Raw genomic sequence first — 18,169 nt, forward strand, 5'->3', positions numbered from 1 at the left:
TTAAATCAGCACAGATTAACTTCAAGGTCAACTTCAGACCAAGAATCAAACAATACCCCAATAAAGAAACTGCCACAGTGCCATTAGTAAACAGCCCAACCAAAGAACCCTAAGACAGCCCCCATCCATCAGACAGGCAAGATACAAGAATATAAACCGACAGCAAACAGCACTCCTTACTAGCACTGATGATGTTTCCTAGTTAGGGTAATGAAACGTTTGCAAGAAAACAAGCAAGCTCAGAGAGCACCAAGGACCCCTCATTTCAATCCTGAGCTACAAATATTCTCCTTCATTGGTTGTTAAGTTAGTAACAAGGTTGTTAAGTGAATTTGGCTTCCCCATTGACTTGGCTTGTCAAAAGGTCGCAAAAGATGATCACATGATCCCAAGATCCTGCAATCTTCATATATGCCAATTGCCCCAATTTTGATCACATGATGACGGGGTGCTGCAACTGTCGTGTGAAAAATAGTCATGTAACTTTCAGTGCCTTTGTAACTTTAAACCGTCACTAAACTATATACGTCGAGGACAGTAGAGTGAATGTACAGTCACACTAAGAAAAACAAAGATAAGCAGAGGGTTTCAGTTCCTTACTTCGCTGAATACAACCGAGAGCCACGTTGCTTCTGAAAACATTAACTAAAACCGTTTATTTGCGATGCCCTCAGAGGTAAGTAGCTTCTACTGAACAAAGAAACAAGTCTGGCGGCAACCCTGACGCCACTTGAGCCCTTTTCGGTGGGTCTTAATCCGAATAATGGGCCCAGGACTGAAGCTGGACAGAACGGCGGAAAGCTACGAAACCCGACGAATCCTTTCAGGACGGCTATCAAGGCGCGGCAGGCGATCAGTTCTAGGGCGAGCTTTCCCGCTCGCGTTATCAGCCTCTGCCTGCTGTCCCAAACCCACTTCGGCTCTTAGAGACTTTGGCTACTTCGCAGTAAACCATCACAAGAAAACTGAGCAGATATTCGGTTTGATAGCGTGTCGGGCGAACCAAAAAGAAATTCGCATTATCACTCTGCCTGTGAACACTGGAGAAAATGCACCCAAGCTTCCTTGCGCCACAAACTCAGCGCCGTTCAGCAACTCCCTCTCCGTCACGTGGGTTCCCATGATCCTCCCCATCTCTTCCTCGGCGCTCGGCTTCCTTTGCCTGGCCGCCCAGAGCGTGCGGGGCAGCTTGAGTTCCGCATTCGGCAGGTTCAGCCTGATTTAGGCGAGGGGCGCGGAAGGGAGCGGGAGCAGCTGGGTTGAACCGAGGGGCCCTTGAGGGCGCGGCATCTAGCAGAGCGGCGGGGCCGGGGCCGGGCTGGGCTTGCTGGCGGGCGACGGGGGCCCAAGCCTGGCGAAAGCGGAGGCTGAGCGGCTTGGGGGTTGCCTGTGGGCTGGCCGGCTCGACAGGGCCGCCGCGGCCGCACTCCCCCTCGCCCAGGGCTAGGATGCGCCCGCTTGTCCCCCGGCACCGGCAGGCAGCTTCCGGCCCGGCCCGCGGTTGAGATACCCCGAACGGTGGCGAGTAAGTACCTTCCCTCGGGGCGGCCGTGAGAGGGTAGGGTCGAATGGGACAGGCCGCTGGGGACGCGATTTAGCCTTGACTGATAGGTCAGTGACCGCCATATCTCTGGGCGACTGCTGAGGCCTGCTAGGAAAGACGACGAGCGAAAATCGTTGCCAGAAGTGAGTAAATTGTGGTGGGTCTAGGGGAGACCCCATGGAAGAGTTATCGTCGGTAGACGATCAGTTTTTTTGTTTTTTCCCTAATATGGTGTAATCGGCCTTTTTTCCCTGGTTCCCAGCGACTTAAACATAAATAAAGAAACTGGATTTTTCCATTCTTCAAAGTTGTTTGTTCTCTCCTGCTTAAATCGCTTGAGCGGATTCCTCAAGCATGTAAATTGCGTCAAACATTCCGAAAACGTTCTTGTGTTGTGCGCATTAGGCAATTTTGTTAAGCTGAAATACAGTTGAAGCTTACAAAAATTATACCGAATTAGCAATTAGCGGGAGCGCTTCTTGCAGAGAAACACGACATATTTTCCCAGAAAACATTTAAACACACACAAACAGACCCATGGAAAATCAGTTGATTTTTTTTTCTCATAGCACAATAACTTTAGAATAGTTGATGGATTTCTCAGTAATCTTGTGGCATTCTATTGTTGCAATTATAATCTTTCGTCAGTTTCCCACAGTGATTGTACCTAGAAATGCTCTTTCAGAGTAAGAAGTAGCTAGAGATTTTAGATTTAGATCTGTAAGGTGCTGTATAAGTAACTCACCTTAAGGCATTCCTCAGTTAATTTGATATGAAAATAGTAATGGTTTAAAACTTTTCACTTAAGTTGCTAGGGTTAAGTTTCTACATATGAATGTAAGATGCTAAGCTAAAATGTGGCTGGCTAGTTATTGATTGTGTGTTGTTTGAACATTGTGGTTATGGTACAGAAGATTGTATGATCTCAAGCAATCCAGCTAATTCAGTCAACTGGGTGACTCATTGTGAGTAGCTGATATGAGTCTAAAATGCTGATTAGTAAAATATATATGGTATAGAACTTAAGTTACTGGGATGACACTGAAGAGACATATTTTCAAGTCCACCTTCAACCATTGAAGCTTATTAGGTGACTTTAAGTGAGTCATTCTAAGCCCAGTCTACCTCACAGATTTGTTGTGAAAAAATGGAGGAAATACTATGTTTACCTGCATGAGTACCTGAGTGAATGGTGGGATATGCATTAAGCAAATAGATACAATGTTCTGTAGTAGACCTTTCTTAGAAAATAAGCAAGATGTAACTGTGCCAGCATGTAGTTCAAACTTACATTCAAAGGCATGTTGGGTTTGATGGGGTAGATATAAACCATGGTCCCCCCAAAATAAGACCTAGCCTGAAAATAAGACCTAGCTTGATTTTTACACATTGTCCAATATAAGCCCTACTCCAAAAATAAACCCTACTTAAGATCCTGCCCACTCCATTGCACCTGGTTGCACGAGGTGGAGTGAGGCGCACAGGTTAAAATCAAGCTAGGGTGGGAATGGGATGGAGCTGTCCCACACGCCCCACACATGCTTACCTTAGGACCGTTGCAGCCAGTCTTCCATGCTGCGACATCTACCCTGCCTCGCCAGCCCTCTTCTTTTGCAGTCACTTGCTGCTCATCATGCGTGTCATCCCCGGCTTCTGTTTTGCCTTTGGAGGCCTTCCGGAAAGGTGTCTGCAGTAGAGAAATGGCATCCAGATTGACGTGCATGGTGACCCCCTGAAGGCCTCTGATGATGAAACGGAAGCCAGGCGCCGCCACAAGAGGGCGGGCGAAGCGAGGCTAGGCAGATGTCGGGGCATGGGAGGCCTGGCTGCGGTTGTCCTAAGGTAAGACATCTCCCCAAAATAAGACCTGGTGCCTCTTTTGGAAGCAAAAAAAATGTAAGACCGGGTCTTATTTTTGAGGAAACATGGTATGTTAGCATTTCATTATATTTCATTCCTTGTTCCTGATCTGCTGAAGACAAATGTAGCTGGGTAACATCCAATAATAAACTTGGGGGTGCATTTGTGAAGCTTTGCAGTATATGAGGAGGACTAAAGGATGGCGGGAGGGGGGAGGAAAGCGGGTCGCGGCGCTAGCCAAATTTGAAATTCCTTAGTAGTAGTCGCTCACTGTCAAATCTGTGCTATGGTGGGGTGATCAAAAACATCCTAACGGAACTGCTTCAAAAGTTCTTGGTGTGTCTTGTCTAGTGGTGTGTGGGCGAGCATTATCGTGAACCAACACCACACCGGAAGTGGTGCCATAGAAAAATCTGCCAAATATGAAGATGCCAAAGGAGTACTGCTAGTGAAGTTCATGCTGACTTCCAATATGGTGGTGGTTCAAGATAATGGTCGCTTGCACACCGTTAGATGCACCCAAAAACTTTTGAAGCAGTTCCATTGGGATGTTTTTGATCACTACCCCCTATAGCCCAGATTTGGTGCCGAGAGACTACTACTAACGAATTTCAAACCTTGTAAAAAAGTGCCTCAATTTGAATTGAGTAAATACTTTAAAAATTAACCATTATGCAACACTGACTGAAAACTAGATATAGGTCCCTATTCCTTCTGTTGAGATTATACCTTTAGTATAATTCTTTAGAATTAAATCCATGCTATGAATTTTCATGTTTTAAATTATTGAGAAGTGATAGTAAATAGCAGCAAAATAGTGTTTTATCCTGATAACAGTTTGCATTTAGACCAGTGGTTCTCAACCTGTGGGTTGGGACCCCATTTGGGGTCGAACAACCATTTCACGGGGGTCGCCAAACAACGCAGTCCGCCATTTTTTCCCCCTTTTCCTTAGCTGTGCTACTCCCTTTTATTCTATTGGATTTTGAAAGCCAATAGAATAGACTCTCTTGAATAGAGTCTAATTCTATTGGCTTTCAAAAGCCAATAGGAATTGTCCAGGCTGTCTCTGCCCTGCTGAGCCCGCCAAAAGTACCATTCTGCAAACGGTGCTGCACCAGTTGAGTAGTCCTCGACTTACGACCGGTTGAGTAGTCCTCGACTTACGACCGGTTGGGGGTCGCGGCATTAAAAAGGTTGAGAACCACTGATTTAGACCAATTTTATAACACAATTGATGCTGATGTGGCATTAGATTTAGCTTATATGCAAGCTGGAGAGGGTTTTAAGACAGTTTCCTGGATACTGATAAAAGTACTCTACTGAAACATGTGTTATGGTTGTTCTTTGAAACTTGATACAATGCCTTTAGTACAGCAGATTTCCTTGGGCAGATGTTTGGGAATAAAAACCTGAGATTTGTTTCTTGGAGCCAGATTTGATTTTCTTGCTACTGTTTTTTATTCATTGAGCCAATATGCTATAAAACTTTTGGAATGGATGTTAGCTCTTCTCTGGCAATATTCTAGAAAAATATGTATATGATGCAGCTGCTTTTCCTTTGCATGAGAAGATGACACTGGTAACTGGCATCTGATTATTGCTTAGTATATAAAAAAGGGCAGTATAGGCTAATTTATATTGTATTATATACAAGAAGCTTGCATTTATGTTCATTATTAAAAGACAGTAGTTACAGGGGAGAAGTTCAAACTTTGTAGTAGCTTGAACAAATAGATTAATAGCTTAGCTCCTAAAAATCCAAACATATTTATGTTGTCCGAATTGGAATATAGTTTACTTGGCAAAACACTTGTCTTAAAGTTTAAGCCTCTGTTAGATCTGATATTAAAAGAGTGAAAAAAGAGTTAACATTTTGTAGGAGTATTATTAGAATAGCTGATAGAACAGTGGATCACTAACATGTAGGAAGTTGACTCTTCCTCTGCCCCTAGAGTTGGGAAAGTTTTGTTGTATAATACATTGCTATAGTTCAGGGGTGTGAAATTGCTGGCCCATGGGCCAGCTGCATCATGCGGAAACTGCGCCCACCCCATTGCCAGCAATGGAAAAAAAAGTCGCAATATGTCACGACACATCACATGACGTTGTGAGTTTGACACCCCTGTTATAGTTAGTAGTTAAAATAGGATTCTAGTATTTAAAAATACTGGAAGGTTACTAAGGAATGTTTTAATTTTATGTTATGGCAGTTAACATGCAAATTTAATGCAATCTAGAGGTGACTCAACATTGAAACTGCATTTGAGATAGTTAACATGAGTTAAACGCACATTTTTTTCAGAACTATCTTCTAATATGTTAGTGCTTGAATTACAACTTCATTTAGTGATTGAAGTTACAAGCACTAAAGAAAGTGACTTATGACATTTACAACCTTGTAGCTTCCCCTTGGCCACATGATCAAAATTCAGACTCTTGGCAATCAACTCCTATTTATGACTCTTGCAATATCCTGGGGTCATGTGATCATCTTTTGTGACCTTCTGACAAGCAAAATCAATGGGGAAGCCAGATTCACTTAACTTACTAACTTAACAACTGCAGTAACCCACTTAACAATAATGGTAAGAAAGGTCATAAAAGGGGCAAAACTCAATTAATAAATGTCTCGCTTAGTCACAGTAATTTTGGGCTCAATTTTGGTCGTAAGTTGAGGACCAACTTTAGCTATTTATCCGCTCCCATTTTTTTACTGGATATATTTCTATTGGTCTGTACGGATGGCATAAGAAAGTGTTTGCACCATAGGCAGCATTTTAAAGAGTTTAATAACATTGCAAGATAGAAAAAATAGTATTAACTGGTACAGGTAGCATCAACAGCATTGTGAGGTAATTTCTTTGTTTAAATAGGGAAGTTAGTTACAGAATGAGATTTTATTATTTATTTATTGCAAATATTTATTTATTGCAAATAAAAATGCATTTATGAATTGACTATGGAATATTTGTACAAATATCTTGCATAAAGCATAGATTATATAGTTGTGGACATGTGTTGTATCTTCAAAATTTAAAAAAGTTTTCATAAATTGATTTTTTTTTAAAAAATCGGGTAGCTCTTAAATAATCTCACCTTATATAGTTGGGGAAAGCCAAATAATTAAAAGATACTTTTTAACCATTAAAGGTTAATTTAAAGGCCCAATTAAAGGCTAATTTAAATAGTAAACAAAATGAAGTTTTGAGGTCCCCATCCCCAGGTTGGGGCCGATTTGGAATTGGGCCACATGAGTGGCTGGCTAGAGCGTGTGCATGCGCATGCATGCATAGCTCAACTTGTGCAAGCAGCAGACTAGTTATTTAGTTAATATAACCAAGATAAACTTTGATTAAGAGCTTATTTGGTGTAGTGTTTAAAAACATCTGGCTAGAAAGTAGAAACTGAGTTCTAGTTCTGCTCTAGGCACAAATTCATCTGGATGATTGTCTCAGCAAGTAGAAAGAAAGCAATGGCAAACCCCTTCAGAAAAGAAAGCTTTGCGGATTTGTCCATGTAATGGTCAGGAATCAAGATTGACTTTACCTGTCTATTTATTAAATTTGTTTGCCTCCCATCTCACTGCAAGACTTGAAGACACAAATATATATATGTTTTCTGAAGTTTTCGCGGGTGTTTGTATGTAGGTCTTTGGTTGTTCGGGTTTTGTCCCGCGTAAAATTGGAAGTGTCTTGGCGACATTTCGATGAAGTCCCATTTGTCATCTTCAGGCTGGTGTTTTCAGCTTCGTGCTTCGGGCAGCAATGTGTGGTCTTAGCTGTTTCTTCCTTTTAACTGCCAGTGGGGGTATGAACTGATTGGGTGGGAGCTTGGCTGTGTTCTGATTGGGTGGAGGTGTGTTCTGATTGGTTAGGGGCTTGGCTGTGCTCTGATTGGCTGGGGGGTTGGCTGTGCTCTGATTGGCTGGGGAAGTGTTCTGTTTGGGTGGGGGCTTTGTTGTGCTCAGGTTAGTCTGAGTTGCAGGGGGGTTTAAGATGGTGGGCTGCCTTGCTATTTTTTGGCTTCGCGTTCGTGGTCGTGCCTCATCTTCATGGAGGGTGTCAGTTTGCTTCATGTATGGATTGGAGGGGTTTAAAGTGGCTAATGATGCAGCTGTGGTCTGGCTTCTGGTTTGTGGTCGTGCCTCATCATCGGTGTGGCTTTGGGTTTGCTTTTTGCGTGGATGTGTGGTGGTGACATCCTGTGTGGTTTTTGTGAGTGTGGGTCTGGTGTCATTTTTTGTGTTAGGGAGTCGTTTGTCAATAAGGGCGGGTTTCCAAATGGCTGGTAGGCGGGAGGTATCATCTCGCTTGTTCATGCTGTGTGGGCGTTTTTTCTATCTCGATGGCTTCTCTGATTATTCTGTTATTAAAATGTTCACTTTTGGCAATGGTTCTGGTATTTTTAAAGTCAATTTCATGTCCTGTGGCTTTAAGGTGTTGGACCAGGGAAGATGTTGGTTCCTCTTTTTTGACTGAGTTCTTATGTTCTTCAATGCGTGCACTTATTCTTCTGTTGGTTTGTCCGATGTATGTGTGGGACAAGTGGTGCATGGGATTTCATATACTCCTTGATTTTCTAACTCAATTTTATCTTTGGGGTTTCTAAGGATGGTGGATATTTTTCTGTTTGTGCAGAATGCTGTTTTGATGTTGTGTTTATGGAGGATCTTACTGATTCTGTCTGTGGTGCCTTTTATGTATGGGAGGAGGGCTTTGCCGTTTTCTTGTTCTTTGTCTTGGATTTTAGTGGGGGTTTCTTTTTGGATTAGGTTTGTAATCTTATTTCTTTGGAATCCATTGGGTGTTAGTACATTGGTGAGAGTGTGTAGTTCGGTTTTTAGGTGTTGTTCGTCAGCTAAGCATTTTGTTCTGGAAATGAGTGTCTTGGCTATGGAGTTGATCTGTGCTGGGTGGTGGTGTGAGAGAGCATGCAGATAGCGGTTTGTGTGTGTTTTCTTCTGGTAGGTGGTGTGTCCTAGGGAGCCATTGGATTTCTTGTAGACTAAGACATTCAGGAAAGGAAGTTGGTTGTTAGCTTCTGTTTCCATGGTGAACTGTATTTTGGGGTGTAGGTGTTGAGGTGTGTGAGGAAGTTGTCCAGTTTTTCTTTCCCATGCGGCCAGATTATGAAGGTGTCGTCTACGTATCTGAGCCAGAGTTTGGGTTTGTGATCCGATTCGGATCACAAACCACATGGGAAAGTGTCGCCAAGACACTTCCAATTTTACGCGGGAGAAAACCCGAACAACCAAAGACCTATATACAAACACCCGCGAAAACCTCAGAAAATATATATATATATATATATATATATATATATATATATATATATATATATATACACACACACACACACACACACACACACACACACACACACACACACATACATACACACATTGACTTGGACTTTTCTAACCTTCCGAAGAAGGTGAATGAATATTCCAATTCAACTGGATTTCCCTCTCTGCATAGAGCTAGCTGTTGCAACTAATTGCTCTGGTGGAATGATTCCAGAATAATAAGTATAGCTTCTTTTCCTGCTATTACTTCTAATCAGGTTTTGTAGGATATATATCTAGAGAAATGGGATATAATTATAATTGCTAATAGCAAATTTGGGGGAAATGAATGATGAGTTGGCTATTCTTATTCAGTGGTAAAAGATATGTGATTTCTATTTCTGCCAATGTGACGTCTAGTTCTTTGTTTCCTCTAGGTATGGCCTCACAGCTGCAGGTGTTTTCACCTCCATCAGTATCTTCGAGTGCCTTTTGCAGTGCCAAGAAACTGAAAGTGGAGCCCTCTAGCTGGGATGCTTCAGGACAGAGTAACAGTGACGAGTATTACAGTCACAGCAAAAATCTCTCTGGTGCTCAAGGGCCAGCAAGCTCTTCTCACCAGGTAGCAAACTTCAGTATCCCTGCTTATGATCAGAACCTCCTCCTCCCTGCTCCTTCAGTTGAGCACATTGTGGTTACAGCAGCAGACAGTACAGGCAGTGGCGGAACAACATCCTTTCAAAACAGCCAAGCCCTAACACACAGGGCTAACATTGCTTTACTGGAACCGTATCAAAAATGTGGCTTAAAAAGGAAAAGTGAAGAAGTTGACAGCAACGGTAGCGTGCAAATAATTGAGGAACATCCACCTCTCATGCTGCAAAACAGACCTACGGTGGGTGCTGCGGCCACTACCACCACTGTAACAACCAAAAGCAGTAGTTCCAGTGGCGAAGGTGATTACCAGCTAGTCCAGCATGAAATTCTTTGTTCTATGACAAATAGCTATGAAGTCTTGGAGTTCTTGGGCCGAGGAACTTTTGGACAGGTGGCAAAATGCTGGAAGCGCAGCACAAAGGAAATTGTTGCTATCAAAATTTTGAAAAATCACCCTTCTTATGCCAGGCAAGGTCAAATTGAAGTAAGCATCCTTTCTCGACTGAGTAGTGAGAATGCTGATGAATATAACTTTGTCCGTTCATATGAGTGTTTTCAACACAAAAACCACACATGCCTGGTGTTTGAGATGCTGGAGCAAAATTTGTATGACTTCTTAAAACAAAATAAGTTTAGCCCTCTGCCTCTGAAATACATTCGACCAATATTGCAACAAGTGGCCACTGCTTTGATGAAACTGAAAAGCTTAGGTCTAATACATGCTGACCTAAAGCCTGAAAATATCATGTTGGTGGATCCTGTGCGCCAGCCATATAGGGTCAAGGTCATAGACTTTGGCTCTGCTAGTCATGTCTCAAAAGCTGTGTGCTCCACCTATTTGCAGTCACGATACTATAGGTAAGTATCAGTTTTCTATGTTCAACCATGCCTTTTGTATCAAATCTTGAATCAATAGAAAGCTTTAATTCAACTCACTGAATTAAAGTGTGAACTGGGTCACCGTATCATAGAACAGCTCAAATTAATTTGACTGATTGCATGCCCACTATGTCAAAAAAAAAAGAAGAAATATTGACTTAGATAATCCATTACAGACATATTTATAGACAAAGTTATAGGAATTTCCTTCTGGTTCCTATTTGATGTTCTGTTACTTCTTTGTTATGGTTTGAGGAACCTGAAGGACGGTTTCCCCATAACTTAAGCTCTCCAGAGAAAGATCATCCTTTTGTTCCTTAACCTGACTAAATTTAATTATATGAACTAGTCAGATCAGCTTATCTATGGTAGTGCAACATCTGTAGAACGGCCTCTTCGTTTCTGTGCCAAGTTTAAACTACATTTTGTTTCATTTTTCAGTTCAGCAACATGTAAAACTTATTGACAGGGGCATTTTAAGTTGTCATACTAGATTATTTATTGTATATATGCATTTTCAATTCTAGTAATTGTAAGTTTATATCTGCCTTTGTGCTGTAACATATTTTGCTTTTCATGTCACCTGATGGCAAAAGAAAAAGTAGTGATTTTTTTTTAAAAAATAGGCTAGTTTTCTTGAACTTGGATTTGAATATTAGCTTTAGAAACCATGGATTAATTGAATCTTACACAATCTGGTATTTTAGATTATAGCTGTCATCATCTAGTACAGCATGCGAGCTGGGAATTATGATAGTTATAATCCCATTCATATAGAGAACATTAGCACATCAGATGCTAACATGTGGTATCTGAATTTTCATTGTTGAAATTATAATATTTGTGCTAAGCACAGCATTAATAGGTAATTGCAATAAGTAAATACTCAGTAGAACCCAATTTGCTTTATTCAGGAAAATGATTATCTATTTTTTAAAACAACTTTTTTCCTTATATGCATTCACTTCATAATTGCCCATGAGTGCCCCTGATTTTGAAATCATGCTATTGTCAGCAATCCTCCTTATTATATTTATTACACTACTTCATGGCATGTAGTCATTTCAGGCCTTATCAAAGAAGACGCAGTTATCCTTTCAAAGCTAAAAATAGGAAATTGACCATACATAATATAAACTAAAAGTTTATCAAATCATATTCCCCCTTCAGTTGAGGGTGTTACAGTCTCAAATATTTTGGGTTAGTGAGCACATTATTAATGTTTCTACAAAATGTCCCTGGGTGACCAATTAGAAAACAAAACAGAGAGAAAATCTAGCAATTCTTGCCACAGTTGCCTTATCAAAGACTATCTTATGACTGAAAAGTTGGGGGATTTCTAAACAGATCATTGGATTCCAATCCCAAGCCATTCCTCTAGGTACACTTAATCCTAGAAACTGACACCATGCTTTATATTTATTAGTGTTATTACTACTATTAATGTTATTAAAGTCTGGTAGGATTGATAATCTTAGAAGAGATTGTGGTCACAATCTACACATGAATTAAAATACTAATTTCTGTTCTAATTCTTGTGAAATTTGAGCTTCATAAAACTGCCTTTTTAATAAAGAAAATTTTTTCAATTACAGTAGAATATTGAAGCGCCATTGTTCTAATTTAAATCTTAGTTTAATAGCTCAAAATATTCTGAGATGAGGTACAACAAATTACTATCAGCTCCTTTTTTTCTGCCATTTATTGTTGGTAGGGTTGACAACCTATTTCCTTGTCTATGTATGCAAGAAGTGAGGATGTGGCAAAAAAGTAATCGGAGGTGTACCCTGCATCTATGCGTACTTCCCTGGCCAAATTATAGATCTGTCAGTCCTGGAATAATAAAAAGTGTGTTATATTTTTCTAATACATTGGAGAACACAATATGAAAAAGTGGTGAAACACTAGTACAATTGTTTCCTATTTATAACCACAGCTTCACAAAGTAAGAAACAGCTGTTCTAGGAAAGAGCAACTATGCAAGTATTAAATCTATTGGATAAAAAGATTCCAATATTGGATCGGCATAACTGCTAATTATTTGAAATGTGATTTTTGTTCCCACATATAAAACTGATCAGTAATCAACAGAAACATATACTGCATCCTATATGCTAAGCGAACATTATCTAAATAATGTGTTTTTGCAGTCAATTCTTTCTTGGCATAATTATGTTCCAAAATTGAAAATTTGGAGTCCTTTTCAAATAATTAAAAATCTGCATATCACAGCAAGCCACAATTGCTTAAAATTCTTTACTCGGTTTTTAAATAGATTTTACTAGAAAAACCCAGTAATTTATCTGAGCTTAATAAGAAGTTATCTCATTTCTTTGATTTTATGCTTTCTTATTTATTACCTAACATATATGTTCCCATCAAAAAAATCTTGATACTTACTTGTTCCAATTAGATATTTAATTATTATATAGTTGAGAGTTTGCCAAGCTTTTTTATTAAAATAAGAAACATTGTGACTGATCCTGTTGGTCATTGACAGGGAGCAGATGACATAACATATACTAGTACAGTCATTTTAGTCTTATTGGCTTGTCATCTCTCATTATTTGCCTTACTGACATAGTTCCAAGAGTTTTGGAAGAGTCTGTAGAAAGCACATGAGTCATATGTTCAAAAGGGGATAAGTCCTAATTTGTTAAACTTCCTTTCTAACCATAATATATAACAAATATCTAAAGTAGACTGTAATATTAGAAAAAAACACCCACTTTTTCTGTTGAAAAATATAAGTGTGATGTATTGTTTGTGCATATCTCTTAAGGACAGGAAATTACTGGTACTAAATCTATTCTGTCACTTCCATCTTACAGAGTAATTTGCCTTGATTTTCTCTAGACTTATTTCAGACTTACATAATGCTAAGAATAGACATTGTACCAAAATAAATGAAAATGATAAGATCTCTTCACAACCTTGCTAGGGTTTTTAAATATTTCATGAATCTCAGGTCAGTATATTTGACTCCAGCTTTCAGTTGTATGAATATAAGAATTCCTTTCATTTTCACAACAGTAAGCTAGAGCAGGGCTTTTCAACCTTTTCACTCATTGTACCACTTTTAGGATATGGCAATATCCGCGTACCACCAGTCGCCTAGCAAGGTGTCAAAAACTTGACCAAAAAATAAAAAAGGAAAAAAGTGATAAAGTATAGGTAGTCCTCAACTTACAACAGTTCGATTAGTGACTGTTTGAAGTTACAATGGCACTGAAAAAAGTGCACCCCAAGCCACAGCTGAGCAAGACACCTGTCTGCCCATCCGGCGGCGCTCTCATTCCCCTCCTCCGCTACCACTTTTCTCCAGCACTGGAGATGGATAATCCACGCAGTGGGTTGAGACTGTATTCCTGGCCAATCAGATCAGTCAGCCAAAGTTGCCACGCCCCGTCATGGACCATGATCCTTTAGTCTTGACTGATCTGGCCATGCGAGACATCTACAACTTTTGGCTCCTGGGCAGGTATAGTTCCTTTCCATTAGGGGGGATTTTTTCTAGTAGCTGAAATTGCTTAGTTTAAAAGTTAATTAGAGATAATTTAATTCAATTTAATTGACCACTCAAAAAATTTCCTTGCTAAATTGTAAAACTCAGGAAGTCAGATTCCTACAGGGGAAACCACCCCCACTTAAAAGGGGGAAATCCCTAACTCCCCTCCCTAACCAACCCCAGCCACCTTCCAGCAGCCGGCAGCCGCCTTAAACAAACGGGGAGGCTCGGGCAACCCCTCGCGTTTAAAACAAACAACAACAAAAAAAAGACAGAAAGGCAAGCAGTTAGTGATGGAAGCGGAGGACAAAGGGGACGCATGCTGGGAGGGAGATTGATTAAGGGAAACAGCTGGCGTGCGAAGGAGCAGTCTTTTCACTCCAGGCGGCTCAGGATTTTTTAAACGAGGCGCCATTGTCTGCACAGCTGGAAGCACGCGCAGCTCTTTGTTACAACCGCACGTGGCATAGGCAGCCTTGTTAACACATGCGCAGTAGTTTCCTGGCAGCGGCGGCCATATTTTTTGTCCAAACAGGGGAGTTAAAGTTCCTTAAGAAAGCTAGGTTCAGCCGCTGGAGTGAATTAATAGGCAAGCAGTACTGGGGTACTAAAGCATCTATTATTCATTCAGAGACATTCAAATCAGACACATAGCTACTGGTTCCAGGACTTGGTGTCTTCTACCTAAAGTAAATAAGAACCTTTCATAACTAACTGTGTTTAGTTGCCTTTGGCTCCTTCCAGACTTCGGGTCCCCCATTAGTGGCCCGGACGCCTCTGGATTTAGTGGTGGGTTCCAGGCATCCCCAGTCGCGTGCCTGTCCTTACCCACCATAGTCAAGCCGGGTTCCAGGCATTCCCATTAGCGTGCCTGTTCTTATCCGTGCACAGTGACTAACTCTGACAATTTTGCAGAGTCTGCTCCTGAGTTCCAGACGCCCCCAGTAGTGCGCCTGTCCTTACTCAAAGTTGGAGCTCTCCTACTACCTGGGTCCCCCCTATCGCGGCCCAGCGTTAGTGGAGAATGGAGGAAGCAATCATTCCCTCCACTGGAGCCCCGCCTTCATCCTCTGGAGCACCTGCTTCAGAGGATTCGGAATCCTCTGCAGCCCCTAGAAAGGCTGCAAGGAAGTCATCAAAGAAGGCTGACAAACAGGCAATCAGAAGACACCAAGCCCTAGAAAAGAGTTCGACAGAGCCCAGAAAAGGGCCAGAATTGAAAATAGGCAGAATGGGGGAATAGGTCCTGATCTACCGCTGGGTCTCCCTTCATCCCCACGGGCCATTTGGTCATTAGGGAGCTCATCACAGTCCCAAACAGAGGGTGGGATAGGCGACTTCTCATCGCTCTCCCGATCCCCCTCCCCACGGAGGTTACAGGAAACCCAGAGGACCATGCTAACCACAGCACCTGCAGGGTCGCAGGCAATGGTCACTCCTCCTGCATTGACGGGGGATCTGCTAGCTACCCTAATAGCACAGGCAGTGGACCGTGCATTTGAGGCCAGGGCTCAAACTTCAAAAGCCAAGTCTCTAGGACTTAGAACGAGGCATCGGGAGGAAACGGAGGACCATCAGGACCTCTCCTCCGTCTCAGACTCGTCGGTCTCTGAGGAAGCTTACCTGGACCAGCCAGGTACGTCACAAGGGATTCAAATGTCTGAGGAGGAGGAGGACACCTCACCTCAAGGGCCGTCCTTCAGCGGCCTGTTTAACCCTTCTCTTTTTGTTACTATTCTGCGCAAGGCTGAGGCCACAGCCCATCTGGGGCATGGGACACCAGCGGAGCCTGTCACAGTTGACACGGAGGCTGAGCCGACGTTCGCCGAAAAGGTAACCACTCAACACCGCATACCATGCCCGACCATGTTCCTAAACACAATAAGGAAACAGTGGGCAGCGCCAACCTCCCTACCGCTTCCTAGCAATGCGGAGAGGAAGCTATTTAACGTAGCAAGGGAGCTAGAGGGAACATTGGAGGTGCCGGTGGTGGACGAACCCATATCGGACACGGCCATATCAGGAGATTTTGCTGAAGCTCTTAAAGCCGAGGACCGAAAGAGTGAGTCCAACTACAGGAGAACGCACCAGGCAATAGCTTGGGCTACCAGGGCGTCTACCTCCGCGTCCTTTTTCACCAGAGCCACACTTTGTTGACTCCGTGAGCTACAGGGCCGGGTTCCCATGGAAGATATACGCACTCATCAGGAACTCAGCAAAATGGTAGCGGCCACGGAATATGCGTTGGACGCAACACTTTTAGCGACCAAGTTTTCAGCCAAGGCAATGGTGGCAAACAACACGAGCAGGCGCATCCTCTGGCTAAAGAACTGGCAGGCGGATACCAAATCCAAGTGGAAATTGGCTTCGGCTCCGTACCAAGGGGCAAAGCTGTTTGGTGAGGCACTAACGCCATACCTGACAGAGAACAAGGACAAGCGCAAGGTCCTTAAACACATGCTTAAAAGGCAGGACAAGAGACCCGGCTCCTGGGGAAGGAAACAATCCTTTCGTACGGAAGCCAGGGTCAACTACTTTCAAAATTCCCAACCCTTCCAAGCTAGACAGGATAGGGAAAGACAGGGGGACAGACAGAACACAAGACATAGGCAAACACAGGGAAGACGGCCCTTTCGGGGGAACAACCGCCCCTTCCGCCGTACCAGATGACTCCCGCCCAGACCTTCCCATAGGGGGCAGACTAGCAGGGTTTGCTCCCCAGTGGGAAGAGACCACCACGGACGTATGGGTCAGGAACACCATACGTCATGGTCTATCTCTAGAATTTCTCTCAAAGCCCCCGAACCGCTTCCGCCCGTGCCCCTGTCCCACAAACCCAACAAAGAGAAGGCTCATGAACGAGGCCGTTCAGCACCTTCTAAACATACGGGCCGTAGAGCCGGTGCCTATGAACCAGAGAGACCAGGGGTTTTATTCTATCCTCTTCGTGGTCCCAAAACCCTCGGGGGGTTGGAGAGCCGTTTTGGATTTGAAAAGGCTAAATTTCTACATAAAATACCGCAAATTCAAAATGCAGACACTACGCTCCATCCTTGGAAGCGTAAGGAAAGGGGATTTTCTGGCATCGATCGACCTCACGGAGGCATACTTGCACATCCCTATCTCTCTGGCTCACCGCCGCTTTCTACAGTTTGCCTACAGGGGGCACCATTTTCAATACAGGGCACTTCCATTCGGCCTGTCATCAGCGCCCAGGGTGTTCACCAAGATTCTGGCGGTTCTGGCAGCACAACTAAGAAACTTACCAGTCAGAGTCCAGTGCTACCTGGACGATATTCTAATCCAGTCATCGTCCGCCCAGCAGTCTCGGGCGGACCTAAAGTTAGTGATAAAAATGCTGCAGGACCACGGCTTCTCGGTGAACTTTCCAAAGAGCCATATAACCCCAACTACGAGAATACTCCACCTGGGAGCGGTCATAGACACAAAGGAATGCAAGGTGTACCTATCACAGGAACGCCTCAGCAGCATAAAGAAAGCTGTAAAACAGGTAAGCCGCGGTCAGTCAGTGACGCTGGTCTGCCTCTCCCAGCTGCTAGGGAAGATGATATCGACCATAGCAATAGTTCCTTGGGCAAGGCTGCACTCAAGAGAACTGCCATGGTTCATGCTCCCGTTTCAGAGACAACAAATCAGTGCATCCCGGAAGAGGGTAGGCATACCTCTGAGAGTACGACACTCCCTCAGGTGGTGGCTATCTCCATCTCTCCTCAGGGGGTCCCCCTTCAGGGAACCAGACAGAGTAGTAGTCACAACAGATGCGAGCTTATTCGGCTGGGGAGGCCACTTGGGGACCAAGTGGACACAGGGCCGCTGGTCAGCGGTGGATCTCCGACACAACATAAACTGGCTCGAGCTGCGGGCTAGTCACCTAGCGTTAAGGCATTTTCACAGCAGCATAAAAGGCAGGCACGTACTGGTCCTGACGGACAACGTGACAGCCAAGGCCCACATAAACCGTCAGGGGGGCACACACTCTCGCTCGCTCTCGGCCGAGGCCCTCCTACTGGGGGCCTGGGCGGAACAAAATCTGGCCTCCATAAAGGCCGACCACATATCGGGGGAGGCAAACAACCAAGCAGATCTGTTGAGCAGATCAACAATAGATCACTCGGAGTGGCAACTACACCCGAGGATCTTCAGGGAGGTCTGTCACCGCTTCGGGCTTCCCCAGGTGGACCTTTTTGCCTCTCCTTCCAATGCCCACCTAACTCGCTTCTTCTCCCTATTCCCATCCAAGGGAGCAGAGCAGACGGACGCGTTACGGAGCCCATGGCCAAGGGGGCTCCTGTACGCGTTTCCACCCTTACCTCTCCTTCCGGCGGTAGTACGCAAGTTTCTGCGGGAAAGGGCCGAGGTAATCCTTGTGGCCCCTTATTGGCCAAGGAGACCTTGGTTCGCAGACTTGAGGAGT

General features: G+C 43.4%; 1 protein-coding gene across 3 annotated transcripts; it reads left to right on the forward strand.

Moving 5' to 3' along the window:
* The first annotated feature begins 306 nt into the window (after nucleotides 1-306).
* LOC120298219 (homeodomain-interacting protein kinase 1-like) lies at nucleotides 307-13,335 on the forward strand. Of its 3 annotated transcripts, none has more exons than XM_039321695.1 (2): nucleotides 307-676; nucleotides 9,128-13,335. In XM_039321695.1, exon 2 carries the CDS (start codon nucleotides 9,130-9,132, stop codon nucleotides 10,207-10,209), a length of 1,080 nt encoding a protein of 359 aa, XP_039177629.1. In that variant the 5' UTR covers nucleotides 307-676; nucleotides 9,128-9,129; the 3' UTR covers nucleotides 10,210-13,335. The 3 variants fall into 3 exon arrangements, with proteins under 3 accessions (XP_039177629.1, XP_039177627.1, XP_039177628.1); XM_039321693.1 differs by lacking the exon at nucleotides 307-676 and adding an exon at nucleotides 1,213-1,525; XM_039321694.1 differs by lacking the exon at nucleotides 307-676 and adding an exon at nucleotides 1,533-1,686.
* The last annotated feature ends 4,834 nt before the right edge of the window (nucleotides 13,336-18,169 follow it).

The sequence above is a fragment of the Crotalus tigris genome, unplaced genomic scaffold (genome assembly GCF_016545835.1).
Source record: "Crotalus tigris isolate CLP2741 ecotype Arizona unplaced genomic scaffold, ASM1654583v1 scf7180000023807.91287, whole genome shotgun sequence".
NCBI lineage: Eukaryota > Metazoa > Chordata > Lepidosauria > Squamata > Viperidae > Crotalus > Crotalus tigris.

What these genes read in the sequence shown, in the direction of transcription:
- LOC120298219 (XM_039321695.1), top strand. Translation starts at nt 9,130, where the DNA reads ATGGCCTCACAGCTGCAGGTGTTTTCACCTCCATCAGTATCTTCGAGT.